General features: G+C 52.9%; 1 protein-coding gene across 2 annotated transcripts; it reads right to left on the bottom strand.

The window, feature by feature from the left end:
* Positions 1-927: 927 nt before the first annotated feature.
* Positions 928-26831, bottom strand: tie1 (tyrosine kinase with immunoglobulin-like and EGF-like domains 1). 2 transcript variants are annotated; one of them, XM_086161576.1, is made up of 24 exons: positions 26041-26831; positions 24857-25153; positions 24675-24785; positions 24402-24557; positions 23732-23863; positions 22333-22473; positions 21808-21936; positions 21145-21290; positions 20508-20652; positions 12659-12817; positions 12243-12383; positions 10837-11139; positions 9725-10015; positions 9337-9530; positions 9113-9259; positions 8959-9022; positions 8774-8884; positions 6933-7123; positions 6321-6434; positions 4566-4636; positions 3066-3106; positions 2893-2989; positions 2714-2813; positions 928-1888 (listed from the first exon to the last, which is right to left on the bottom strand). In XM_086161576.1, exons 1-24 carry the CDS (start codon positions 26159-26161, stop codon positions 1817-1819), a joined length of 3474 nt encoding a protein of 1157 aa, XP_086017702.1. In that variant the 5' UTR covers positions 26162-26831; the 3' UTR covers positions 928-1816. The 2 variants fall into 2 exon arrangements, with proteins under 2 accessions (XP_086017702.1, XP_086017703.1); XM_086161577.1 differs by lacking the exon at positions 10837-11139.
* Between the last annotated feature and the right edge of the window lie 696 nt (positions 26832-27527).

Here is a 27527-nt window from a genome sequence, read left to right as displayed (position 1 = left end):
GTCTTACAAGTATTGTTGTTAGTATTATTATTAGCATTGTCATTGTTGTTGCAGTTGTTTACATCATCATTATTGGTCTTGTCATCTTATTCTGATTATTATTAGCATGGTCATTCTTACCGTCACCGTCATCCATCCATCCACCTCCCTCTGCTCATCTGGGTCGGGCTCTTTGGGCATGACCTCATCCCTGAGCCGGTTGTATCTGGCTGAGAACCACATTCTGGGATGTGAAGGTGCAGATCTTCAAACCGGAGATCGGGATCCGATGAAGCCGACAGAACCACATCGTCCTTAATGTTATTATGGGTGGTAGCAGTAGTGTTGTTATTGTTATGTTGAGATATCAAAAATGTTGGCCTTCAACCATCACTTAACATTTAAATATGGTGTTTGGATGTTTTTTCCGACCAAGCATGTGGAGGAATTAGGATGTAGGTCAGTCATCCCTTTGTGTGTAGATGTTGTCTGGATGTCTACGAGACCTTCTGTCAGCTCAGATCTGAGATCGTGCTCAGTCACTCGGGGACTTCTTCTTTTTTTTCTCGTCTGCTCGTATGCGTGAAAGTCATCCAGGAAGAAAACCTCCGAGGTCACGTTTGACGGCCGTTTCCGGGGGCTGCCGTCGGTTTGTGAAGAAAGGAAGCCCAGTTGACAGATCTGCCCAGGGCAGCCGCGGGAGATAAGTATTTCTACTGGCACGCAGGTCAATCATTCCCAGCAGCCTCTCACGCGCACGTCAACAGAAAAGAACACTGGTGTCGGTAAACACAAACATCTCGGGGCAGACATATCCGCTCACCTTTGGTGACTTAAGAAGTGAGAGGGTTGGACGTCTCCGTATGTGTCCCTGCGATTGGTCCAGGGTGAACCAATGGGAGCCTGAGTGCATGCTATGAACCAATGAATATATGAACCCGAGTATTGTTTGAAAAGATTAGTATTAAATGATTGAATGCACGACAACAAGGCATGTTTATACATGGCGCTGAGTCCCGGTTAATGTAAAACTTTATACAGTATATATATATATTCTAAATAGATATATATATATAGCAGGAGGCCTCCCTGCTCCCTGTCACCACTCAGGGATGGAGGAATCCCCAAAAAAACCATCTCCAATTGAGCGGAATCCAATGGAAATCCCGGTTTGCTGACCCTGACAGCCGGAGCTCGCTTTGCTCCATTGATTATTCTTGTGATTAAATTGAACGTCCATCATTTATATCGCTGTAACTATGAAATCGCTATGGTGATTCCGTGCAGAGGGCCCTGCGTTGACCTAAATATCTCAGAGTACATTCAAATATCCATAGGGTCTGATAAATGCAGTGTATATACAATAGGAGATACAATGACATGGCAGTGATAGGCAGTATAGAAGAAGGAGCACGTCATCCGTTCCCGTCCTTTCTTTTTTCTTATGCTAAAATTCACAGAAAGATAAAATAAAGTCTTTGTTGAGCGCCCCACAGACCCTGCGGTGTTTGAGCGCGCCACGCCACGCCACGCCACTCCACGCCGACCGCCTCCCTTTGGCACCTGTGCAGCCCCGGCAGGCCCTTGGTCCTGTGAGTGTTCTGGGGTTGCTTCTGGAACCATCCCCCTCCCCCTGAAGGCCCAGCCTGGATCCCCTCCTCCTGAGTCCACTCAGTGTCCTTTCACTGTCCCGCATCTATAGTCGGGTGGTTCTGGAGGAGCGCCCGGTCCTCCCGTCTCGGCCAGGAGCCCCGGGGAGGCGGCAGTAACGTGGAGACGACCTTCTGGACTTCCTCTTCAGGTGACGTGGCGCGCCAGGGTCTGGGGGGGCGGGTAGTCAGGCCTCCTCCGCCGTGGCGTCGATCCCGGCGTAGGTGAAGTTCTCAAAGAGCGCCATGTTGACGTACGCCTGGAAGAAAGGTGGACGGTTTAGGAGAGCACAGAGGAGTTCGTCCATTATCTAGACCAGCATTTCCCAACCACTGTGCCGCGGCACATCAGGTGTGCTGTGGAAAAATGCCCGCTTTCACCTAATTGGTCCGAAAATAATTTATTCAACGCAAATAATGTGTCTTCCTATGTTTATGTGGGCAGCGTGCCCATTGGATGGCAACGGGTAGTGAATTAACCTGTGCATCTGTGTATCAGAGTGATTAGTGACGCTTTGTGTGATACATTTTTTAAAATAAAAAGTACTTGTATCTGCGTAAACAAACGGGCGGCATTGTTGAAAACTACCAAGACGAGTGAGAAAGCAGTGAAAGCTTGCTATAAAGTTGCTGAACTCATCTCTAAATCCAAACAGCCACACACCGTAGCAAAACATTAATACGACCTGCCGGCAAAATCATTGCAGAAGAAATGCTCGGCTCAGGTGTTGATAAAGAAATAGCCAGAGTTCTCTCAAATAATACCATTTTCAGACATATGGATACATGTCTTCAGACATTGAAAAAAGTGTTCTGGAAAAGTTGCACATCAGTGGGAAATTTGCATTGCAACTTGACGAATCTACAGATTTTAGATATATTAGATTTCACACAAAGTAAATTGAGACTACGGTTTCATTCTAATTCGTTAAAAAATGCTTTTGACATATTTATTTGATGGTGTGCCGTGTGATTTTTCTAATGTAAAATATGTGCCGTGGCTCAAAAAAGGCTGGGAAACACTGATCTAGACCACGTCGCCTGCTCTCGGGGCCGCGGGGGAGCGCGTGGGAAGGCGCTGTTACCTTCCGCGCTTCCTGCATCCTGTTGAGCTGCACGGAGATCTGGGAGAAGGGTGGCCTCTCGTAGGGACGATCCCTCCAGCACTGTCTCATCAGCTCATACCTGAACATGAAGAGGCGTCTCAGTACGGCGATTGGGGGGGAGGGAGAGCATCGAGAGGAAAAAAAAAACGGCCCCTTACACTTCGTCGTCGCAGTTCTTGGGCTTCTCCATCCTGTAGCCCTGCGGCAGCTTCTCGTAGAGCTCGGCGCACGTCATCCCGCAGTACGGCGTGCCACCTGACGCCAGCGCGTTGGTTAGACGAAAGCACCAACCACACAATCCCAGATGTTTGCTCGAGCATGGCTTACTTACCCAGGCTCACGATTTCCCACAGGAGGATGCCGAAGGACCACCTGGAGAGACGGACAGACAGAGGTGTCAGCGCTGATTTTCTGTGTTCCCACAACCGGGTCGAACAACGTGGCCCGGTGTCTACGGAGCTGTCGGTAAGATTGCTCTTCAGTGCTCATTTCGGTTCATCTTGACAAACATCTCCTCACACGGTGCAGCCGTACCTTGACTTAGAGCCGAATGCTCACTCGCTCACTCTGCTTGTATGTCAAATTCAACTTCCCAGTATTGTTTTTAAAGAAGAAAAATTGACTTTATAAATAATAAATAACAAATAAGTATGAGGAGGAGTTTTTCAGTTGGTGCTCTATCCTTAACTACCTGGCAACACACTTTGTGCTATAATGCTATGCTAAATGTGACTTTGCTACGCTTATAGGACTGTCTCAGAAAATTAGAATATTGTGATAAAGTTCTTTATCTTCTGTAATGCAACAAAAATGACTTTTTCATGATATTCTAATATTTTGAGATAGGATTTTTTGAGTTTTCTTAAGATGTAAGCAATAATCAGCAATATCAAAATAATAAAAGGCTTGCAATATTTCAGCTGATTTGTAATGAATCCAGAATATATGACTTTTTTTTTTTTTGCAATTGCATTACAGGAGATAAAGAACTTTATCACAATATTCTAATTTTCTGAGATAGTCCTGTATGTCCAAACTCCATTTTTGGATGGAGTGAAGCCGCTCTTCTTTCTTAAACCATCAAACCGTCCCCAACCGGCTTCAAACGCCTAATCCGTCCACGTTCCCTCCATCCACTGCACCAAATCCCCGTAAATGTCTCCTGCCTTCTCACAGACGTCACCGTATCTTACTCTTCTCCCAGATGAGACGCTAACGCTAACATGCTCGGAGAGACGTCCGGGGACACCCGACGCTGAAATTCAGCGAGGACTTTGAAAGACCTTGTTTTTGAATCAAAATGTGTGTTAACATGCAGGGCGGTGGTTCAATCCTCCCTGATGAACAGGATGGACTCATCCAAAACAGTTGCGTGTTGAGCAATTGTCCTTTTATAGGCCCGATGGTCTCCCGCCCTCACGCGGCGTCCACAGCCTTCACAGTCTTTCTCAGAAGCCCGCCCCCCCCACGGCTTCCGTTAGCTTCCCCACTGTGTATAAATAGGTCCGGCTTTGTCTGCTCACTCCAACCCGAGGCTTCCTGTTTGCCCTTATCAGCCCCCTAGCACGCCGCTATCGCCCCGCCAGAGGCGGCGAGGATGATTTGTCGTCTCGCGTTGGCAGCCGTTTTTTTTGTTTTTTTTCCTCCTTATGTTTTTCTTTTTAATCTTCTCTGCAGGCGTTTGCACGAGTAACTCCCGCGTCTTCGCCTGCGTCCAGAACCAAGACTTTGAGTTTGTCGGTTATGTATGGAGCGAGTGAGAGTGTGTGTGTGTGTGTGCATGTGTGTGCACGTGCCCGCCCCCCCTCCTTTGGATACGTGGATGACTCACACATCACTCTTGCTGGTGTACACGCTGTAGTTCAGGGACTCGATGGCCATCCAGCGGACGGGAAGCCTGCCCTGCAAGCAGAGAGCCCATGTCAGAACCCGTGTGTGTGTGTGTGTGTGTGTGTGTGTGTGTGTGTTCTCCAAACACAGGATGTTGTGACATGTCTAGTGCAATATCACCAAGACTCTTGCCAGGCCTCCTCGTGGCACACATGGTAACTTGGCAAGGGATCTGGGAGTTGTAGTACCGTAGTTATAGTGCGCAGGCCTACCCTAGTGGATACGCCCTGGCACTCACCAACCTCTTCCCCACTGCCTCGTGGGTGAGTCTGGGAGGACAGAAGACTAAGGGAGCACACCCCGACAGAAAAGCATCGTGCTGGAGGCAGACGAAAGGAGGTGCTCCTGAAAACTGGAGGTCCGGCAGCCCCCTGCAACTGCTAAAAGATGCCGGTTGTCTTGAGTCCTCCTTGCCTCTGGATTCTGCCCTTCTGCAGTGAAGAAGTGCTGCCGGCACATGCGCACCCATAGTGGCACTCTAAATCATCTCCCTGCGCAGGTATCCATCTTTGAATAGCAACCAGAAATGGTAGAAGTCCCCTGTGCATCTAAGCAGTCCTTTTTAAGAGCCACACTGCTTACCCAATTTGGGGAAGGGTCTAGAAAAGGTGGCCTAAATCAACACCTTGCCCATCAACCTTTACCATCTCAGACCAGCCCCTTGCAATTACAGAATATTTTAAATACCTCGACTTCCTCTCCAGCAATTGCAGCGTAGAAAGGGAGATGCAAAGCCAGATCAGGCAAGCATCATCTTCTTTTGGGCGACTGAGACACAGGCTCTTTCACAACATGAACCTCAACCACCACAATAAAACATCTGTTTCCCAGGCAGTGGTCCTAACAACAGTCCTCTACACCTGTGAAACATGGACACATAAGGACGCTCGAGGTCTTCCCCATCAGATGCCTACAATGCATCCTGGGTATATCCTGGAGGGACACGGAGATACTCCACAAGACCAACAGCTTCAGTATGGAGGCACCGGCTCCGCTGGGTTGGACGTATGATCAGGATACCAAAGATGCCACGGAAAGTTCCTTACAGCCAATTACATCTTGGCCGGTTAGACGGTTGAAGAAACGCACAAGGAGACATGAAGCCAGCGTTTTATCTCCCCCTCTGGATTCACCTGCCCTGACTGCAGCGTGGATCAAGGATTGGACGCTAAAGTGAGACTCACAAGTAGCAGGTACAGGATTGTCATCATCGGACACAATGGACCGCCAAGAGAGAGAAAGAGGCCTCACACACACACACACACACACACACACACACACACACACACACACACACACACACACACAAACAAACACACCATCCTGTTTGTAGGTCTTAGCAGATGCTGCCTCCTAGAGGCGGAACCACAAAAATGAACCACAGATGGTCAGAAAGGAGCCTCGGGAAGAATTCCATCCATTATGGATGGGAGATTATTTATAATCTACACAGAATATTATGACAGAAAACATCTGGCTGTTGCTTTTGGAGAGAAGCTGTAACTAGTGCTCCGGGGGAACGTTGAGGTTGGTGTGAATGAGATGTACAGGAACAACAGTGGAGGTATTTTCTGGAGTAACATAGCTAACACAGAGCGGGGAATCTTTGCTGGTCTTCTGGAGGTTCTAGAAGCGTGGAGGACCACCAATTTGTTACGAACCTCCATGACTAGCTGGCCTGGACTCCAGGACTCACCATTGTCTTCTTCACGTACACCTCCTCGCCACGGGACAGGCCGAAGTCGGCGATCTTCGCCACGAGGTTGTCGCCCACAAGAACGTTCCTGGCGGCCAAGTCTCTGTGGATGAACTGACAGGAGCGAACGGGAGGTTAGACATCTGGAGACATCTGGAGGCTCCACGCAGAGGAACATCTGCATCACCTCCATCTAACCTTCTCCTCTCACAACCACTTAGCTCTTGTCCTTCTCCCTCTATCCATGAACCTCCTCTCTGGTCTTCCTGCAGACCTCCTGCCCAGACCCTCCAACTTCAGTCTCCTTGCACCGAGATCTTCTCCGTCCCTCCTCTGTCCATGTCCAAACCTTCCCACTGTGACTTTACCTCCCTCTGATAAACTTCTTCCTGACCCCCTCTCCATCCTGACCCTCCACATCTTCATCTGCGCTCCCTCCCGTCTTCTCCTCTGCTCTTCACCTCCATCTCCTCCTCGGCTGTCCCTCTGGCTGACACTCTTTCATCGCCCCTGACGTGTTCCTCCCTCACTTCTCCACCCCATTGTATGAACGGCGTATCACGTCCAGCCTTATCTACAACACCTCCGTAACCAGAACATCTGGCGTCCCACCTGTTTGTCGCTGAGGTAGTGCATGCCCGTGGCCACGTCCATGGCGAACTGCAGCAGCTGCTGGGAGGTGAGCGTGGAGGCGGTGCCGTGCTCCTTGGCGAAGGCCGGGTCCGTCTCCAGAACACGGCTCTTCCTCAAGAAGTCGAGAAGGTTCCCGTAAGGGGCGTATTCGATGGCTATGTACAGGTAACCTGGAGAGAGCGGGAAGGAGGAGGCCATCAAGTCGGAGGAGGTCCCGAGAACCCCCGTTGCTGACGAACGTCATCGCCGGAGTCCTCATCTTCTCCCTCCGGCTCCTGCCCGTGGCCCCCGGGGGCGGAGCGCAGCCGCAGGCCTGGACTATCTCACGCTGGAGATACTCCAGACCTCGACGAGCTGCACCAGATGCTCGGAGAAGATGACGACTTCCAGAGGGAGTTCCTGGAGGTCAGGAGGCACATGTGCGCTTCTCGGACGAGCTCCGTCTCGCCGAGTCGACGGAGGGAGCCAACAAAACATCGCACGGCATGTGCAGAGGGAACGAGGAGCAGGGCAACTCCTGGCCGGAGCTCCCCGCAACAATATTTCTCCAGAAAACCGACGCTGGAGATGAAACCAGAACAGATCTCTGCCTACACAAGAAACCAAGAAACCTCATTCTGGAACAGCCCGGAGGTCCTATTACCTGGAATGACCCCCTCTGTGATTGGACGAGAGGACCGGCCCGCCCGCCGCTGCGAGACCATGTTAACACTCTCATTCTGGACGACGCAGGGTCTCCAGTGAAGCTCCTGCATGTGTTTGGACCGCGGGAGGAACCCGGAGAACCCTAGAGAACATGGAGACTCCGTGCTGGAAGGCCTCCAAGCAGGGACCTTCTGTCATCGAGGAGGCAAATGACCACTCGCTTCGCTTTCTTCCATCCGAATGAAAATGAGAAGGTGCAGGCCTCGTAGTAGGAGAGCCTCTCCTCTCTCAAACACCAGATGTAAACATCTCGGAGTGAAGGTTCTGAGGGTCAAGTGCTACTTAAAACCCGAACCTCCCGGCTCCACGCCGCATTCATTTCATGTTTCTATTTCAGGGCTCATTTGGTTTTGTAATCGTCTCCTCTAATGCGGTGGCCTCGCTGGACCTCCACGCTCACATGTTCTCAATCTTCCATCGCGCACGAGGAATCCGGACGTTCCGCGTAATGAGAGCTCCCGGAGAGCGGAGGCTGTTTGGGTTGGAGATCCTCCGTCGCGTCCGCCCGGATGTCGCCGGAGGATCTCTAATGATGAGGGTGTTTGTAAGGAGAGCTTTCACCTGCTTGTCGGGAGACGTGATGGGAACCAGAAACCAGCTACTCCAACGTTTTCCAACACGGTGGGATGCAGGATGGTTGGAGATGATTCGGGACACATCCATACTTGAGATTTGGCCTATCTTTGTTGCCATGATGGCATCCGGGGGGGAGACCTCGCACAGACACTGAAGGCTGGGATGGATCTCCGTCGCCCAATCACAGCAGGAATAGGCTCCAGAATCATTCTCACCTTTCCTTGGTTTGCTCTCTTTGTTTGCTTTAAACCGCAGTCTCTGTCTCACCCTTGTGTCTCCTTCGCTTTCCTAGGATTTCATTCTGACATTTGTCTGACATTTGTTGGTTTGGCATTTGCGGATTCTTTTCTCTTGTTTCAGCTTCTACGACAGATATTCTATTTGATTCTCATTTTGACACTATCCCACCGTCCTCCTGGTGCACTCCACTTGCATCCACTCACATGCTAACGGCGTAAAACTCAGACACGTGGTCAAACAAATCTGCCGACGCCGGAATGGATCGTTTCAATGTCTCCCACTAGGTGTCGCCGGCTCACCTCTGTTCTCGCAGGCGCCGATCAGGTTGATGATGTTGGGATGCTGGCCCAGTTTGCACAGCACTTCCAGCTCCCCGGCAAAGTCCCTGTGGTCGTTCTCGGACGCAAACTCTGCGGGGACGCATGGCGTTGTTAAGGCACCTTCCAAACGGCAGGACGACACTGTGTGGCTCTGTGGGACTGACCTTTCAGCATCTTTATGGCAGCGCTCATCTTGTTCCCGTCCTTTTTGATCATGGCTTTGATGACCTGGATGTGGAGGCGTATGTTAGCCTGGCCTCGCCTTGCAATTCAGTAGCCGGGCCACAAGGAGCTTCTCACGCCGTCGTACGTACGCACCTGGCCAAAGTTGCCCTCTCCGATGACGTCCTCAAACTTGATGTCCTCCCATTCCAAGATGGGATAGGTGAGGGGCTCCGGGGTGGGCTTGGGCCTCCTGGTCAGCGTCAGGGTTCCCGAGTTAAACTGCAGAATGGTCTCCTCACCCTGTTGGACACACGGATGATGCGACGTTTAGCAAATCCGCCGCCTTATTTCTTTCAACAGACGTTTCGCGTCCTTACCGATCCCGACTGGTAGGTGAAGGTGCGCCGGCGGTTGAGCAACGTCTTGCGGATGAAGAACAGCGCGAGCAGGGCCAGAAGGATGGTCACACAGGTGACCGTGACGGAGCCCACCACCGCCACGAGTAGCTGGTAGCTCTCCCCGGAGGGCCTCCCGGCCACACCCTGGGTGGTCGGAGCCAAACTCTGAGGACCTTTGTGGAGGTGGAGAGCAACAGAGAGAACGTGGCGAGGGTTAAGATGGTGTCAAATGTCATCTGGCTGCAGAAAACTGAGATTTTTTTTCTTTAGCTTGACGGGGACGAGGAAACGGCAGACGCCTTTGGGACCAAAACATCATCTGAGAAACACTTCCTTCTCCCGGTTGTCCACGGCGAGCCCGACTTACCGTCACCCTGCGTCATCGCCTGGACAAACTTGCTCCACTCCCCCGGCACTTTGGAGAACGCCCTCACCCTGAACTGGTAGAGGGTGCTGCCGTTGAGCGCCACCACGTCCTTGGTGGTCTTGTTGCCATCGTCGGTGTCCACCCAGGGGTGGGGGCTCCCCTGGCCCACGGGCTGGTATTCGATGACGTACTTCACGATGCCGCCGTTGGGGTCCACCGGAGGCTGCCATTTAACCTGGACGGCCGAGACGGACAGCGGCAGGGCCTGGACGTCACGTGGGGACGAGGGGCCTGAGGCGCAGAAGGCATTTCTACCGTTAGAACCGCGGCAGAGGCGGCGGGCCTCTGCGCGTCTGACGGCTCGTCACGAAGGAGCACGTCTTCCCCGCAGCCTGCGGCGAGATGCTATTGACTCCGAAGACCCGTCTGTTTGCGCGGGGGGAAGAGAGGCTTCTTTATTTTTGTTTTGCCGATATTTCCAAATGCTTCATGCGGTGCTAGCGGTGTTGACCTCCGCTACGATAATAACAATTAGCTTGCGGGCAAAGAGTTATCTAAGCCGCCTCTTTGTGCAAAGCTCTTGTCAGTGTTTGAGAGCGAAGCTGCATTCCTTTCGGAAGCGTCTGGGAGACCCGGCGTTGAACCCGAGCCCGTGTTCCTCTCATCTCGAGACCGCGGGGTGAACTAAACTCCCCCTCGGGCTGGGGAGAGGATCCCCGAGTCCGCAAAGATTTCATCTTCGTCTGACACTCCTTTACCGTATGATAGGCCAACGGCGTGAACGTTCTCAGGTTGTCTGGCGCCGGGTGACAAAAACAAGGGCTGAAGCTTTTTAAACGTTTTTTTTCATTTGAATTCCTCTGCTGCGCTCGATAAAATCCCGATGTTGGAAAGCGAGACGTCTGAAGTTTGGCATGGAAGAGCACAAGGCTTCCGCTGACAAAGCGCGCAACGGACAAACGTTAGCATCGTCACGCATCCCGAACTGTTGAGTGAGTTTTCCCGTCACATCGTTCAGGGTATTTAGATCCGTCTGTGCCTTCACGATACACGTGTGAATGCGGTACGACGGTTCAGATCCGTCTTCTAACCTAGCCGGAAGTTGTAGTTACCCTGGCTGTTGATGCGGAAGTGGTAGGGCTTGGAGGGAGGCCCCTTGCTGCCGCAGTTGACGAGGTGCACCACCACCGTGTAGTCTTGTTGATACTCCAAGTTGTGGAACTTGGTGGAGAGCACATTAAGCAGAGTGTCGTCCTCCCGCAGTTTCTCATTGGACGGCGGCGGCCCGAAGAGCTGCACTAAGAAGCCGCTCGCGGCGGCCGGGTTAATCGCGTGGTTGCCGGGCAGCCGCCAGCGCACGGTGACATTGCGGCCGTCCACCGAGCTGATGTCAATCACGGGTTGAACTGTGGGCTCTGCGGCGACAGAGAACACAGATCCTCAGGGATCTCATACTCAAACTAACCTTTCCGCTGTCATTCGGAATATCCCACCCGCTTTCGTCAAGGATACGGTCGCGAAGTAGCAGACCTCAACTTTGCTATCATTTTCTTCCGCTAACATGAGCTTCCAGAAGGCGCCCCGCTTTGCCTCCCGCAACCCAAAGACCGCCTGGCAAAAGCAAAGCATGAATATGTCTCATCTGGGGCGCGTTTTATGCCACAGGCCGTGCTTTTCTACGTTTCTGGACTGTATTCACTGGTTTCAGCTCTGTTATTAAGCTCTGACATTAAAACAGCAGAGCTACTCTGATCCAATGATGCCCATGATGATTGCAGGATGGGCAGAAGATAATAATAATAAGCATCAATATTATTCATATAATGAGCTTAATAATAGTAATATTTTAAAGATTCAATAGTATTGTTATTATTGATGCCGTTATTGTGAGTATTATTAGCATCTTTTACTCTTGTTATTATCATTATTATTATTATTATTGTGACTGCATCTTGAGCCCTTCTCATCAAAGTGCTGTGGAAACTGATCTCACTGCAGGCCTTCCAGCCTCCGGTCTGAAAGGCCACTCTTTCTCTCGAGATCGCGCAAAAAAACACGTTCCGCTTCTGCAAAATATCAACGGCCGCTTGTTCGAAGCGCTTTAAACACTTGCGGGCCAGGACAGGCGCCGCCGAAGAGCCAAACCTCGTTGAACTATGCACCGCTGGACCTCCACATCTGGGAGCTTTTCCATTCCCTACAAATATGAAATGCCTCCTCATTCTGCAGCACGACCAATGAGCGATGAAGACTGTTTGTTTTTATCTAACGCTTTTGTGATTTTTAGCGATGCGATGACAAAAAAAGGATTCTTCGCCAATTCAGATTTAACGCAACATGCGATCTTCTTTGAACAAAGAGGCAGTCTCAGATATTCAACTTCCCCGGGGCGTCTGATTATTTGACCTCGCAGAAGAGTACTATTAAAATAAAGCAACGGTTAATTTGCATTTCTGTCACTGTGTGCGTGTGTGTGTGTGTGTGTGTGTTCCCATCAATTCGACAGCTCAGATCTTACCGGGACAGTCGGTTTCCATGATGATCTCCGGACCCATGGCCCCCTCGCCTCCTTCCCCGGGGCGGATCAGCTGAGCCCGGACCAGGTAGCGCGTGGAGGGCTCCAGGTTCATCAGGGTGATGGGCACCTTCTCGCTGTTGACTGAAGGAAGGCAGAACTCTAAGAACTAATTCCTCAGCCTCGCCGTGGAAACTGTTGCCGATTGCCTGGATCAGGCCGGGCTTCAGTTGTTAATATGATTCTGTCACGTTTTCCCACATTCACATTTTCCACATTAGTCGGATGATGAATTTGAATTTGACAAACAGTGCATCGCTCCCTGCGAATCATAAATCTTAACCTCGGCTGTTATCCGGCCGCAGTGGAACAGTGACAAGCTATCGCAAGTACGAGCGCCGCTCCTTCCTCGTACCTACCGATAATGGATGATGAAGAACCTGCGTTATCCGCCGGCGTGTAGATGAGCCTGGTCGAGATGATGGGTCCGTCTCCTTTGAAACTGTCCACTGGTATCACGAGGAGCTGCTTGCTCCTCTTCTCTAGCAGTCGCGGAGCACTCGTGGGCACCGGGGGTTCTGGAAAAGGGGCAAGGGTACAATCTCCACAACGGGTTTTGTACTATCTGACAAAATCAGAGACTAAACATCGGATGTTTTTCCGCGGTCTGGAAAAACACACCAATAGCACCGCGTCAGAATGACTTGTAGCTCCAGATTCACGCTAAAAACATCACGGTCCAATGGAGATGTTCACCTGATAAACTTACAAGGAGCCGACACGAAATACAAACATTAGGGTACCTATGGCGGGAATATTGCAGACATCATCGCCATAAATAATGGGGAAAATGCCATATATATGAAATGTCAAGTGCAGGGGTGGGCAATTACTTTTTCCAAGGGGCCACATGAGAAACTGACAATATTGTGGAGGGCCGGGCCAAAAGACTGAACTCAATTCTGTATAATATCAATTGTATTTCTTTATAAAAAGCAGTAAACAGCATTGTTTTGACAAGCTGGTAAGAGTATATGTCATAGTTAAGCAATGAAAAAGGGAGTTTGCCTTACAAAAAATGTCATCTATTAAATCAAATTTCCCGCAACAATGGTAACGTCAGGGTTCACACCTGATCCCAATTGTAATCGGCGCCAGCTGCAGCAGATGCCGCTAATCGAGATCCCTATAAAGGGCAGCGGCACGCTCTGCCTGACACCGGGGGATTGTGGCTCGCAGCGCCCCGCCACGTCCGGACCCCAGGTGTGACCTCTGTCCCCTCCCTCGTTACGACCGGAACCAGTCGGCTGGTGTAACCTCTGACCCCGTCTGCAACCCGTCCAGTCTGCCACCCTGCCTGGGGCCCGTCCCGTCTGCAACCCGTCCTGGTGAGACCCAGCCTCTGCAGTCCCGCCTGCAACCCGTCCCGCCTGCAACCCGTCCCGGTGAGACCCAGCCTCTGCAGTCCCGCCTGCAACCCGTCCTGTCTGCAACCCGTCCCGGTGAGACCCAGCCTCTGCAGTCCCGCCTGCAACCCGTCCTGTCTGCAACCCGTCCTGGTGAGACCCAGCCTCTGCGGTCCCGCCTGCAACCCGTCCCGTCTGCAAGCCGTCCCGGTGAGACCCAGCCTCTGCAGTCCCGCCTGCAACCCGTCCTGTCTGCAACCCGTCCTGGTGAGACCCAGCCTCTGCAGTCCCGCCTGCAACCCGTCCCGCCTGCAACCCGTCCCGCCTGCAACCCGTCCCAGTGAGACCCAGCCTCTGCAGTCCCGCCTGCAACCCGTCCCGCCTGCAACCCGTCCCGCCTGCAACCCGTCCCGCCTGCAACCCGTACCGGTGAGACCCAGCCTCTGCAGTCCCGCCTGCAACCCGTCCTGTCTGCAACCCGTCCTGGTGAGACCCAGCCTCTGCAGTCCCGCCTGCAACCCGTCCCGCCTGCAACCCGTCCCAGTGAGACCCAGCCTCTGCAGTCCCGCCTGCAACCCGTCCCGCCTGCAACCCGTCCCGCCTGCAACCCGTCCCGCCTGCAACCCGTCCCGCCGAGACCCAGCCTCTGCAGTCCCGCCTGCAACCCGTCCTGTCTGCAACCCGTCCTGGTGAGACCCAGCCTCTGCAGTCCCGCCTGCAACCCGTCCCGTCTGCAAGCCGTCCCGGTGAGACCCAGCCTCTGCAGTCCCGCCTGCAACCCGTCCCGCCTGCAACCCGTCCCGCCTGCAACCCGTCCCGGTGAGACCCAGCCTCTGCAGTCCCGCCTGCAACCCGTCCCGCCTGCAACCCGTCCCGGTGAGACCCAGCCTCTGCAGTCCCGCCTGCAACCCGTCCCGTCTGCAACCCGTCCCGGTGAGACCCAGCCTCTGCAGTCCCGCCTGCAACCCGTCCCGTCTGCAAGCCGTCCCGGTGAGACCCAGCCTCTGCAGTCCCGCCTGCAACCCGTCCCGCCTGCAACCCGTCCCGCCTGCAACCCGTCCCGGTGAGACCCAGCCTCTGCAGTCCCGCCTGCAACCCGTCCCGCCTGCAACCCGTCCCGGTGAGACCCAGCCTCTGCAGTCCCGCCTGCAACCCGTCCCGCCTGCAACCCGTCCCGGTGAGACCCAGCCTCTGCAGTCCCGCCTGCAACCCGTCCCGGTGAGACCCAGCCTCTGCAGTCCCGCCTGCAACCCGTCCCATCTGCAACCCGTCCCGGTGAGACCCAGCCTCTGCAGTCCCGCCTGCAACCCGTCCCGCCTGCAACCCGTCCCGGTGAGACCCAGCCTCTGCAGTCCCGCCTGCAACCCGTCCCGCCTGCAACCCGTCCCGGTGAGACCCAGCCTCTGCAGTCCCGCCTGCAACCCGTCCCATCTGCAACCCGTCCCGGTGAGACCCAGCCTCTGCAGTCCCGCCTGCAACCCGTCCCGCCTGCAACCCGCCCCGGTGAGACCCAGCCTCTGCAGTCCTGCCTGCAACCCGTCCCGCCTGCAACCCGTCCCGGTGAGACCCAGCCTCTGCAGTCCCGCCTGCAACCCGTCCCGCCTGCAACCCGTCCCGGTGAGACCCAGCCTCTGCAGTCCCGCCTGCAACCCGTCCCGTCTGCAAGCCGTCCCGGTGAGACCCAGCCTCTGCAGTCCCGCCTGCAACCCGTCCCGTCTGCAAGCCGTCCCGGTGAGACCCAGCCTCTGCAGTCCCGCCTGCAACCCGTCCCGCCTGCAACCCGTCCCGCCTGCAACCCGTCCCGCCTGCAACCCGTCCCGCCTGCAACCCGTCCCGGTGAGACCCAGCCTCTGCAGTCCCGCCTGCAACCCGTCCCGCCTGCAACCCGTCCCGGTGAGACCCAGCCTCTGCAGTCCCGCCTGCAACCCGTCCCGCCTGCAACCCGTCCCGGTGAGACCCAGCCTCTGCAGTCCCGCCTGCAACCCGTCCCGGTGAGACCCAGCCTCTGCAGTCCCGCCTGCAACCCGTCCCATCTGCAACCCGTCCCGGTGAGACCCAGCCTCTGCAGTCCCGCCTGCAACCCGCCCCGGTGAGACCCAGCCTCTGCAGTCCCGCCTGCAACCCGTCCCGCCTGCAACCCGTCCCGGTGAGACCCAGCCTCTGCAGTCCCGCCTGCAACCCGTCCCGCCTGCAACCCGTCCCGGTGAGACCCAGCCTCTGCAGTCCCGCCTGCAACCCGTCCCATCTGCAACCCGTCCCGGTGAGACCCAGCCTCTGCAGTCCTGCCTGCAACCCGTCCCGGTGAGACCCAGCCTCTGCAGTCCCGCCTGCAACCCGTCCCGGTGAGACCCAGCCTCTGCAGTCCCGCCTGCAACCCGTCCCGGTGAGACCCAGCCTCTGCAGTCCCGCCTGCAACCCGTCCCGGTGAGACCCAGCCTCTGCAGTCCCGCCTGCAACCCGTCCCGGTGAGACCCAGCCTCTGCAGTCCCGCCTGCAACCCGTCCCGGTGAGACCCAGCCTCTGCAGTCCCGCCTGCAACCCGTCCCGGTGAGACCCAGCCTCTGCCGTCCCGCCTGCATCCCGTCCCGCCTGCATCCCGTCCCGCCTGCAACCCGTCCCAGTGAGACCCAGCCTCTGCAGTCCCGCCTGCAACCCGTCCCGCCTGCAACCCGTCCTGGTGAGACCCAGCCTCTGCAGTCCCGCCTGCATCCCGTCCCGCCTGCAACCCGTCCCGCCTGCAACCCGTCCCGGTGAGACCCAGCCTCTGCCGTCCCGCCTGCAACCCGTCCCGGTGAGACCCAGCCTCTGCCGTCCCGCCTGCAACCCGTCCCGGTGAGACCCAGCCTCTGCAGTCCCGCCTGCAACCCGTCCCGCCTGCAACCCGCCCCGGTGAGACCCAGCCTCTGCAGTCCCGCCTGCAACCCGTCCTGGTGAGACCCAGCCTCTGCAGTCCCGCCTGCATCCCGTCCCGCCTGCAACCCGTCCCGCCTGCAACCCAGCCTCTGCAGTCCCGCCTGCAACCCGTCCTGGTGAGACCCAGCCTCTGCAGTCCCGCCTGCAACCCGTCCCGCCTGCAACCCGCCCCGGTGAGACCCAGCCTCTGCAGTCCCGCCTGCATCCCGTCCCGCCTGCAACCCGTCCCGCCTGCAACCCGTCCTGGTGAGACCCCGCCTGCAACCCGTCCCGCCTGCAACCCGTCCCGCCTGCAACCCGTCCCGCCTGCAACCCGTCCCGGTGAGACCCAGCCTCTGCAGTCTCGCCTGCAACCCGTCCCGCCTGCAACCCGTCCCGGTGAGACCCAGCCTCTGCAGTCCCGCCTGCAACCCGTCCCGGTGAGACCCAGCCTCTGCAGTCCTGCCTGCAACCCGTCCTGCCATTTCAACGCAATAAAAGCACTTTCAACCCATCCCTGCTCTGAAGTGTGGTTCCCTGCTCGAGTTTGCCCCAGCTCCTCGTGACAGGTAAACAACTGCAAATTATCTGCAACTCTACTCTAGTTCTAGATAATTTGCAATTTTTTCCTGGCATCTTAAATTTCACAGTAAAGCAACATGTTCATTTCAACACGGTACAGAAATATAATGCCTGGCTGTGTGTATACCTTTTCCCAAGATGAGATCAAATACGATAGACTTTATTGATCCATGATGTGGAAATTCAATTGTCACAGCAGCATTACCGGGTAAAAAAAAAACTTTGGTCACAAAAATATTAGAAACAATATGCAAATTAAGGATATAGATACACATAAAGACAAAACCTCAAAAGAAATAAAAGGGAACGCGGGGAATGGTAATAGAAATATAGAAATGCCAGGTGGGTAGTAAGGGATGTCAAGCAAGTGATAAGATAGCACTTTACAGGGGAAATTCGTTGTCACAGCAGCTCAAATCTAAATACATGCATGGATGAGAGTGGTAACTAAAGATGGAGGCAATGAGGTAGTGTGCAAAATCTATTTGGCTGACGCCTGTCAGCAGCAGCGTAAATGTTTGTTTGGTTGTAGGTTCAGACATTCCCAGTCCATCATCCAAACAAGATCAGGGCTTCTGAGGCGTTTTGGACACTAGGTGGGGCTGTTGATTCGAGCGCTCTGGAGGGAGGGAGGTTACCTCCGGCTTTTGTGGCCGGACTGAGCCACTACCTGCCACATTTTGTCTTAAATTGTATGTCAGTACTCTCATATCTGGTATAATATTACATAACAAGGGCCCCCCCCCCCCCCCCCCCCCCGAAAAGAAAAACACAACTATGTGTTGATATTTTTGGGACTAGTTTAATTTAAGCACCGAAGCTTTGACCTGTCGCTGAAGAATCGTTAGCGCCTCGGGCTAATGTTAGCATGCTATGGCCACATTTTACTATTGTCATTTGAAAAAGTCGTTCCTTTGGATTTAACTGCGTTTGGAGATGCGTTGTTAAATGTACTAAGTTAAGGGAGGATTTTGGCGAATCTCTGTGAAAGGAAATACTTTGGTGCGTTTACGATTGATATTTTCGAATTGATTTGGGTTCGCGTTTGCTGTCTCTGCCCACCTTGGCACATTCCGTCATGTTTTGTTTTGCCATATTTATTGTGACAAAGCATGAACCTTATTGTTCTCGTGTTACATTGTTTTCCTTTACTTATTTCAAACACATTCCTTATTATGGGCCAGAGTCAAACCACATGGCTGTTCCTTGTATGGTTTCTGCCTTTAGTAGACTTTATAAAGTTTCAGACTTAGAAAGTTAATTTCCACAGGCGGTGGATATCTTCAAGTTTTATCGTGAAACAAATGTGATTCTCCGCAACTCAAAATGTAGACCTTTACAATTCAGCACGTTCTGGAATCAAGATTTAGGGATTAGGGAATTCATATGTATGACTATTGTGATTAGAAAGCCACAAAACAAGTATACACGTCTGGAACTACAGACGGCAGTTTGAGGACCAGTGATGTGACAAGCTTTGGCGTAGCCTGAGTCAAAGACGTGTAAAAAAAAAAAAAAAAAAAAAAAAAACCTTTGGTCTAAACATTAAAGAATACTGTTGCATTTATCAGAACACAAAGCTACAATCCTCAGTGGATCCTCAAGATATGGATTTATAACTGCTGTCAGCGACTACTTGAATGTCCATCAAACAAGGTCAACCAACAACAGCGCTGTAAACTGGGATGATATAGCAAAAACAAAGGCTTTGAGTAAACCAACAACTCAATAGACGTTGGGATACTAACTCTGATATCATTAGAAGTGAGCTGCTGAAAGCCAGTGATTACCCTGCTGTTGTCATGGGACCGTCATTCGATCAACTGACCGATGTGTCAAAAGATGAAATGAGACTGTCCGAGTAATCCGGAGTACTTCGAAACCAAATCAACTTTTTGCCCACGTGGACATGCTGGGGAGAATGAATTAGCTGGCTGCCCATTAGCGAGCGCACTATTACTTGAAATACACTACTTTGTCCTGATTGCATCCAACTTGATAGTGGATTTGAATTAATGCCTTGACCTCTATTCCATGTGTGCTCTCAACGCCGCTGAGAGATGACCTTCCGGCATCTCTCCCCATAAAAAGGCGAATCGGTGTACGTGCTACTGCAAATCTGACCTTTTTAATTTCGATCTAAGGTTTTGACGCCCTGCTGTCATTAAGAGTCTTGAACAAGATGTAAATCTGTCAGGTTTAGTCATAAAACAGGAAACTAAAACCAAGCAAGGACAACCATGCAGAAATCTATTCTTTTAAGCAACGTTCTTCTTTTCAAGTTTTGAGAAGATGCTTTAGCTCAGGTGTGTGTTGATTACCGTATTTACACGACTATAAGGCGCACATAGAAGTCTTAGATTTTCTTCAAAATGTGCAGCGCGCCTTATAGTACAGTGCGCCCTGTGTGTGTTGTTGTAAGGCGGACGTAGTAGAGAACACCATCAGAACGTTAAAGGGGGAAGTGTGGTTTTATATAAAAGAACGGGTATGTGCGTTATGCAGAACATCGTTGTTTTAACAACCCTGAAAACATCGGCGACAAACACATCCAGGCCAGCCACGTCACTAATATGGACGAGGTGCCGCTCACTTTCGACATCCCGGTGAGTCATACTGTGCAGAAGAAGGGGACCAGCACGGTAACGATACGCACAACGGGGTACAAAAAGTCTTCTTGGAGACCACGCTTTTGCTAAGAGTGGAAGGCGATTTACGCCACAATTTGCGAATGGATTATAGACGCTCGGGCTAACGGGTCTGCCGGCACTGTTGTTTGAGCTTTCGCAAAAGCCGGCATAATTTCCGAGGAGCCGCGCGGCACGGAAAGTGACTCTGACAGTGAAGAAAGTGAACCTGGCATGTTTGGAGATTTAGCGCAGCTGTTCAAATCAGAAACAGAGGATGAGGACTTTGATGGGTTTGATGACGATAAGCAGTGAAAAAAAAATGTGAATATCAAACTGAGTTTTGCTCCCACTCTATTTTTAGGTATGCAAACTTGTATGCTTGTGTGTGTGTGATGTTGTATGGCAGACATAGAAGAGGACACCATGAAAACATAAAAGGGGGAAGTGTGGATTGTATATAAAACCCGCGCCCATTAATCAGGTGCGCCTTTTGTGGTTGTTAAATACTGTAATGCCACACATAACTGAGACTGCGCCTTTTTGTGCTGTGCGCCTAATGGTCGTGAAAATACGGGAGCCCTTGAAACCTCACGTATGCCTTGCATGCTGCATCGTATCTAATCGACTGGGAGCGTTTCACTGGTAGAGACCAAATCTTCAAAGTAATTTCATCCAAAGCGTATAAAAAGGGTCACCTTATACTTCCGTGGCGCCATACACAGAATATATATATGTATATATTCATTCCTCTCACATACCTTTAATGGTGAGGTTGAATTTGCAGGAATCCTGGCCTCCGTTGGTGGAAACTCTGCACTCCCACAAGCCTTCGTGCTGAGCATTTAGGCGGGGGATCTGAAACAGGGCCGTGCTTTTGCGTGCGTCAATAATGGTGCGCAAGGGCTGAATGAGAAACACACAAAAGACAGAAGCTTTGTCACTTTTTACTCTGCTGCCAAGATTCGGTCTTGGAAAAATCCAAGAAATGTTTGCCCGTGGAAAGCGTCGCCGCTTTTAGTCTGTTCTATTCCATTATTCTATTGTGAAGAAAGTCGGTAACTTCTGCGGTGCCGAGTGATGCGGCCTTATCTGGCGCCGGCATTGTTTGGCGGACTTCCTCTGACTCACGCCGCCATCATCTCTTCAACGGTCAAAGAAGCAGGAGGCCGTATTCGTGGAGGTCCGAGTTCTTCCGTTTGAGTTCCGAGCGGCGTCCCAGTTTAAGGGACCGACTTATTGCGACTCTTGACACTAACCAACGCGTCTTTATTTTCATTTTACAGTAAATTGAACGGATGCACGGCGGGTCGGGAAAAAGCAAAACATTCGCGTCGCCCGGCGATTATTTCCGCTGGATTCGTTTGGCCGGCTCAACGCGGCCGTCGTCCTTCCTACCTTGAGCACGGTGCCGTCCGTCTTGCGTAACTCGATGCTGTTGTGGTTGGGCAGGGGGTTGCCTGTGGCGGAACAGGAGATCTTGGGACTCGAGTTGAGATTCCACTCCAAGTGTCTTTCCAAGTCCAATATCTGGGGAGCCCGGTCTGGTGCGGGGAATAGGTGAGACACGGGGCTGATAAACAACGGCGGGAGGGAAACATAACAATCTGTCTCCGGACAGATCCGGATATTTGAAGTGTCGGGTCGTGGGAACCTGTACGTCCTTCGTCCTAAGTGTTTGCCATTCGCCCGGTAGAATGTGAAAATGCACGTAATAACGTCTACTTTTGTATCGAGACGTGGATTCGTTTCAGCTGTTATTGATAAAGAAGTGGCGAAATGTTTCATAGCAAAGTCCTGGGCAGGAAGACCTTTAAGCCGCTTGTTAACTGGGATTGTTTTAATAAGTGCAATGAACCGGGGGTTTAATGAGGCATTAATGAATTGTAAAAAAAAATGAGAACGTTCGCGAAAAGTGGGTCACGGAGTGGTTCTGGGATGTCGCTCGGTGCTTCGTACCCAGGAGATACAAGTATAAACGTGCATCCGGGTGATGAAGAAGTCACAAATCAAATGCATCCAAAGTGAGCCGCGGATCGGCGTGACCGTTTCGGCACCTACCGGGTTTATCGCAGCTCTGGCCTCTCCACCCTGTCGGACACTGGCAGCCGCTGAAGCGGTCGCAGACGCCTCCGTTCTGACAGTTGCAGCTCAGCCCGCAGTCCGGACCGTACGTGTTCTCGCCGCAGGCTGTAACGGGAGATGGACCTCGTACCGTGACGCATTCTCAGGTTCCGCCCGGATACGATACGACTCGTTTCAAAAGGCTTAATGTGGCGGTCCGAAGAAATCCGTGTTTGTTTTCACCGCTTTCGGTTTCCGTGTTATCCTCCGGAACTTGCCGTGGAATCTCGATCCGTGTTTTTAAAACCCTCCGCATTTTCTCGTGACTTTTGTTTTGTCATTTACTCCGTGAACAGGATAACTTTCAACCCTTCGTGCCCTCTCTCCTCCCCTCCTACGCTGGAAAGTTCATCCATTTTCACGGTTTATGTTCATACGATCCATCCCGAGAAAGGAAACCCATCCTCCGAAGCGTCACGGGACGTTTCCGTGACTTTTTTTCCGCCGTCCGACCGGACTCACCCTCCTCGCAGTATCTCCCAAACCAACCGCTGGCGCAGGAGCAGCCGTAGGGATCTGGTAGGCAGAAACGGAGGCCCTTGCAGTTCGTCTCCGAGCCGCAGGACTCCTGGCAGTTTCTTCCAAACATTCCTTCACTGCAGGCTGCGGGACCATCAGAGAAAGACAAATTTACAAAGGTGTTTGTTTAAATTCTTTGGAGATTTTTTTTGTTTCGGGCCCCAACCTGCCATGTAAAACAACCCGAAGGTGAGCGTGACCGGGCCGACGCCGGCGCTGATCCCGAACGGCCGTGTTTGCCCAGGTTTTAGTTATTTGTGTTCGGAATGACGTCATCCGGCGCGCTACGGTTCATTGCGAATGCGCGACGTCGCCTTCTTTGTGAGGCCGCGATTTCAAACCAAGACGAGGAGAAGCCTCTCCGACCGCGATGAAAGCGTGACGATGTTCCCGAATCGCGCGGCTCCTAGTTTTAATGAGAACCACATCGCTTGCGTGACCGGGTTTGGAAAATCTTTTCCCCTTTGAAAACCGCCTTGATCGTCTTTGCGGGTGGATGAACTTCCATTTGCTGTCCGTGGTGCTGAATATCACCGAATTTTAACGCCACGTGCCAGTTGCTTACCCGCTTTTAAACATAAACCATGTAAGCCTTTACATTTTGAGATGAACAAAGCATTATATTTATTTCGATGTAAGAAATATGATTGTTTTGTTTTTAAAAGCCTCCGGCTGGTCATTATTTATTCGCTCTATTGCAGAATGTTGCGTCATTAGACCAAAAAGCACATTGTAATGATTTTATCAACTGGCCAATTTCCAAGGTTCAAAATAGGAAACAAGAAAATCATAATCACATTTCACTTTTAGTATCTTGAGGAACTGGCCGAGCAGAAAAACGAATCCTGGAGCCTTTTAGTTCCCGTTGGAGTTCGTTAAAGCGCCGAAACATTCGGGATATGAAGTAAGCCGTGCTGCTCTACTTATGACAACAATGTATGATGTATAATGTCGCCAGTGATTCAGACGGACGACCGGTGGGAGTTTGAACCCGGCGGTATATGTTGGCGTGCACAAGCCGGCTGCTTCCTCTCAAACATCCACGCGACCTTGTTTGCCGGAGACTTCTGTGACAGGTTGTTGCTCTGGAGCTGCAGAGGAAAAGCGCCGTTGCCGCTCAAGTTATTTGAGTCGTAAACATCTGGGCTTTTTGGAACTAGCTTCAAGCTACAGCTGTTTAATTAATTGGCGATCTTGTCGCCGCGGTAAAAAAAACGACGAGGTGAAAAGCGCGACAAATTGAAAGGTTCGTCCCGAGGCAGAACGAGGCGACGAATCCGACGAATGCCCACACGTGCGTTTTTTTCCTGCCGCATGCGGTCGTGGCGTGTGGAGCACGAACCCGTCTCACAGTGCGTCCCCATGAAGCCGGGGGGGCAGACGCAGTCCCCGTCCGCTTCCTGGCACATCCCGCCGTTCAGACACTCGGGACACTCCTGGTCACAGAACGGACCCCATCTCTTCCCTGGACAGTCTGCACACAAAACGGCTGTGAGCGTTGGGACGGCAAGGTCAAAGGTCACCATTGAAACATAACTAATGATGCGTCACGTTTTCACGGACGACAGGTTTTTTTACGGCGTACCAACATGCTAAGGTGTCGCGTTTAAAGAACGAGGCGGTTTTATACTCAAACGGTACTCGTCGGTGTCCTGTAGACAGTTCAGATTTCAATCTGTGAGCTGAATTAGATTTTTTTTTCAAAAGCGCAGCTGAGTTTCACAGCGATCAACCCTCAGGGCGTCCACGTTCTAGAATTTGCCGCCCACATTTCTGAGGCATTATTAAAAGAGAATTCATTTTCTCCCGAGCAGCTAAAGGGGAACCCCACACCAAGCGGTGGGTTATTGAAGAAAAGCTGGCGTCGTCGGTCCGTACCGCATACAGGAGGTGCAGAGGGACTTCAGCGCGCTTATATCCGTGTTGCTTTTTGATTAAATTAACCTTAAGGCGGAAATACAGCACGCAATCTTTCATAAAGCGAGGAGGAAATAAGACCCCCGGGTGGCTACCTCGGACGATGAGCCTCATCCAGGCGCCCTGGAGGGGGCTGTCCCCCATGTAGCTGGCGCTGTAGATGCCGTTGTTAGCCACGGTGGCGTCCTCGATGGTGAGCACGGCGGTGTGGTTGATCATGTCGTTCCAGTGAGTCATGTAGAAGTAATTTCCTGCGTGAGGGACGAGAGGTATGTGATGACACGACTCGCTCCCTTCTGCCGTTATCCACTGGTTATCCGCACGTCGTTTATGGAAAATGTCCGCCCGGCCCGACAGAGCCCTCTTACCGTTGTACTTCCAGGTCACGTCCCTCTTCTCGGACATCAGGAGCCGCATGCTGAGGTGGACCGTCTCCCCTTTGTTGGCCGTCACCGTCAGGTGAGTCGGGACAAAGTTTGCTGCGGATCGGATGCAAAGATTCAGGTTGGGGAAAGCGGCCGGGGGTCAAAACCCGAGGAGGAGGGGTCACCTTTGACAAAGTTGTTGATCATCGTGACCGTCTGCGGTAGCGGCGACTGCTGAGAGGATCTGCAGTAGAAGATCCCGATGTTGTCCAGTTCCTTGAACTCGTTGGCCAGCACCTCGTTGCTCCTGGTCTTCACCACCTTGAAGGTGGGCGTCCTGGGGAACCTGAGGATCTCGTTGTCCCTTTTGATGTCGAGCTCCACGTGGGCGGCGCCGCGCTCGCCGTTGATGCACGAGATGGTGAACTGGCTGACCGGGGTGACCTCCGCCGTGGAGATCATGGTCAGGTCCATCACGGCTTCTGCAAGACAGGAAGCGCTCATGAGAAGGTAAGTGCCTTCACACTGCTGCTGCTGCTCCATCCTCTGCGTGTGTGTGCGTGTGTGTGCGTGCGTGTGCGTGCGTGCGTGTGCGTGCGTGTGCGTGCGTGTGCGTGTGTGTGTGTGTGTGAGCTAGCAGTTGTTTATGTTCTGCTGAATAATAACAGGGGCCACAATTTGCAGTTCCTTAAAAGATGCCCTCCACTTTGAATATTGAGTAATTCCACCTTAACTAACTAACTTCACTATATTTACCAATCGATGAAATTCCATTTAAGGAACTCAAGCTTAATACAACTGCCTGCCACCACTATACATGGCATTGGCCTGCAGTGTATATAAATCTTCACTGCTTACTTTATGAGGCTCAGGCCACACGCGCACACACACACACACTGCTTAAGATCAGATGGTTCACTTTTCTATTAACCCCGGACGGATCAGACAAAGTAGCTGAAGAAAGAGAGCTCGACCTTACAGAATGGACACACACACACACACACACACACACACACACAGAGGCAGGGGTGGTGTGGATGCAGTTCAAACCCCTGCGAGGAGTGTTTGAGCTGTTTGGTCACACATCTAAAAGTCAATAATGTCCGGCGTTCCTCCTCTTCGCTGGTATTTGAGCCCCAGATCCACAGAACAATGGCAGGAAGCGTGGATGAGCTCGCAGGAGCCGCTGCACTGACATGGCGAACCTCAGCAGAAGGATCAACACCTCACACAGACTCCTGTGAAACACTTTTAGGGGGTCTCCATCACGCTCATAGACAGGGGACAAGTGTTTGAAGGTGGATCCGCGTCTGGGGTGTTCCTCGGCACGGGGAAGTTGTTGCGTGTCCGGGACGAAGTGAGTCCTTACCTGAAAAATCCACGAAGCAAACCACGCACACCCAGAGCACCCGCATGCTGTCCCGAATCCGCATCGGGGAAACGGAGAAGTCCCCGGAGGTCTCGTCGGTCCGGTGGAGGAGGAGGTTCATCCAGCGCGGTGACGCAGCGTCACGGCGAGCCCGGCGCGCCTTTACGCATCACCCGGGGCTCCCCGCGGGGGCCCACGGTCCGCGGCGTGGGGGCGGGGGCGGGGGCAGCCTCGGTCCGCGGCGTGGGAGGGGGCAACCTCGGTCCGTGGCGGCGGAGAACAACCTCGGTCCGATCCGGGAGAACCGCGGCCCGCTCCGGGACAACCTCGGGCCGCTCCGGACTCCTTTCCTCTGGCCGGGAGAGGAAGGAAGAGCGTCACCAGACAGCGGAGGTCTGCTGGCGCTGCAGACCTCCCTGGTCCCACCTCTGCTGCGTCCCCGTCTCCAAACTGAAAACTGATGTTTCACAGACGATCGTGCAGATGTCCCTTTAAGGACGATGCGAATACTAATATTGTTTTACTGCACATTTTGGCCCGGAAGAGTGGCTTATGGTGCTGAAGATCCGCCCCCTCCTTCTCCTGCGTGAGTTGGAGATCTGCACACCGCGTCCCCCTCAGGTTCTAGTGGTCTTCACCCACAGCAGCAAACGCAAGAGTTTTGTGGGTCCCTCCCTCGGTTGAGCCGTTCCAGTCCCGGGCCGGGGCTCGGTCCGCCCGGGGGGAACCGCCGATTCCGGGCTCCTCACTTGACCACTTTCCGCCGCGGTTCTGTTCGAAGTTGTGCCCCAGCCAGAGTGAACGGCTGGACTGAAGCCGCGGGGCTGATCTGATGTTTGCTCTCCACTTCCTCACCGCCTCAGACAACTCCAACTCCACCGCACTCCTTATTGTTCCAGATTTCCTGTTTTCGATGTCGCCGGCCCATATAGCTTTTCTTCAGCCCGGCAAGGGATAGTCATTAGTTTCCCCAAAACAAAGGCCGAAATGATGGAGGCCTTTTTCTGTGTCTTTCCACCGATGCCCGATATCACGGCCTACCTGAGTGAGTCCAATCAGGAAAACACAAAGGGCGTGACGCGGAGACGTGGTGGGAGACGCTTTTCATCTGCGCTCCAAAGAGACTTGATTTCGTCTCCCGGCAAACAAAGGGCTCCCGGCGCCGGCCGATGGTTATCTCGCTGCCGACCTGTCGGCGTGACCCCCGCGTGTGTTTCAAGAAGGGAAATAAAGCCGGCGAAGTGTTACATGAACACACTGCTGACCGTGCACCTTCTGCCGCTGTCCGTCCGGCGCAGACTTTGTCATATTCGATCACAACCGCAACTCTTTTCGTAGGGGCCCCGCTTGCACGTGTGTAGAGCCGAGGCCGGCGATCCCACATACGTTGCGTGCAAACTGTTTTATCCGTGCCGTCTGTGATCTCTGGCTATGTGTGTGTGTGTGTGTGTGTGTGTGTGTGCACAATCACTGTCATATTTATCTGG

This window comes from Fistularia commersonii, chromosome 16 (assembly GCF_037954325.1).
Source record: "Fistularia commersonii isolate RoL2024-O1a breed Wild chromosome 16, RoL_Fcom_v1.0, whole genome shotgun sequence".
Taxonomy (NCBI): domain Eukaryota; kingdom Metazoa; phylum Chordata; class Actinopteri; order Syngnathiformes; family Fistulariidae; genus Fistularia; species Fistularia commersonii.
Note: the sequence above shows the minus strand (reverse complement) of the source record. Positions and strands in the feature narration are given on the sequence as shown.

Coding starts and splice junctions, on each gene's coding strand:
- tie1 (XM_086161576.1), bottom strand. CDS start 26,161: ATGAACCTCCTCCTCCACCGGACCGACGAGACCTCCGGGGACTTCTCC. Junction 10,016..10,836: donor CTTCCGCATCAACAGCCAGG/GTAACTACAACT, acceptor TCTGCGCCTCAG/GCCCCTCGTCCCCACGTGAC. Junction 4,637..6,320: donor TGTACGTGAAGAAGACAATG/GTGAGTCCTGGA, acceptor CTCTGCTTGCAG/GGCAGGCTTCCCGTCCGCTG.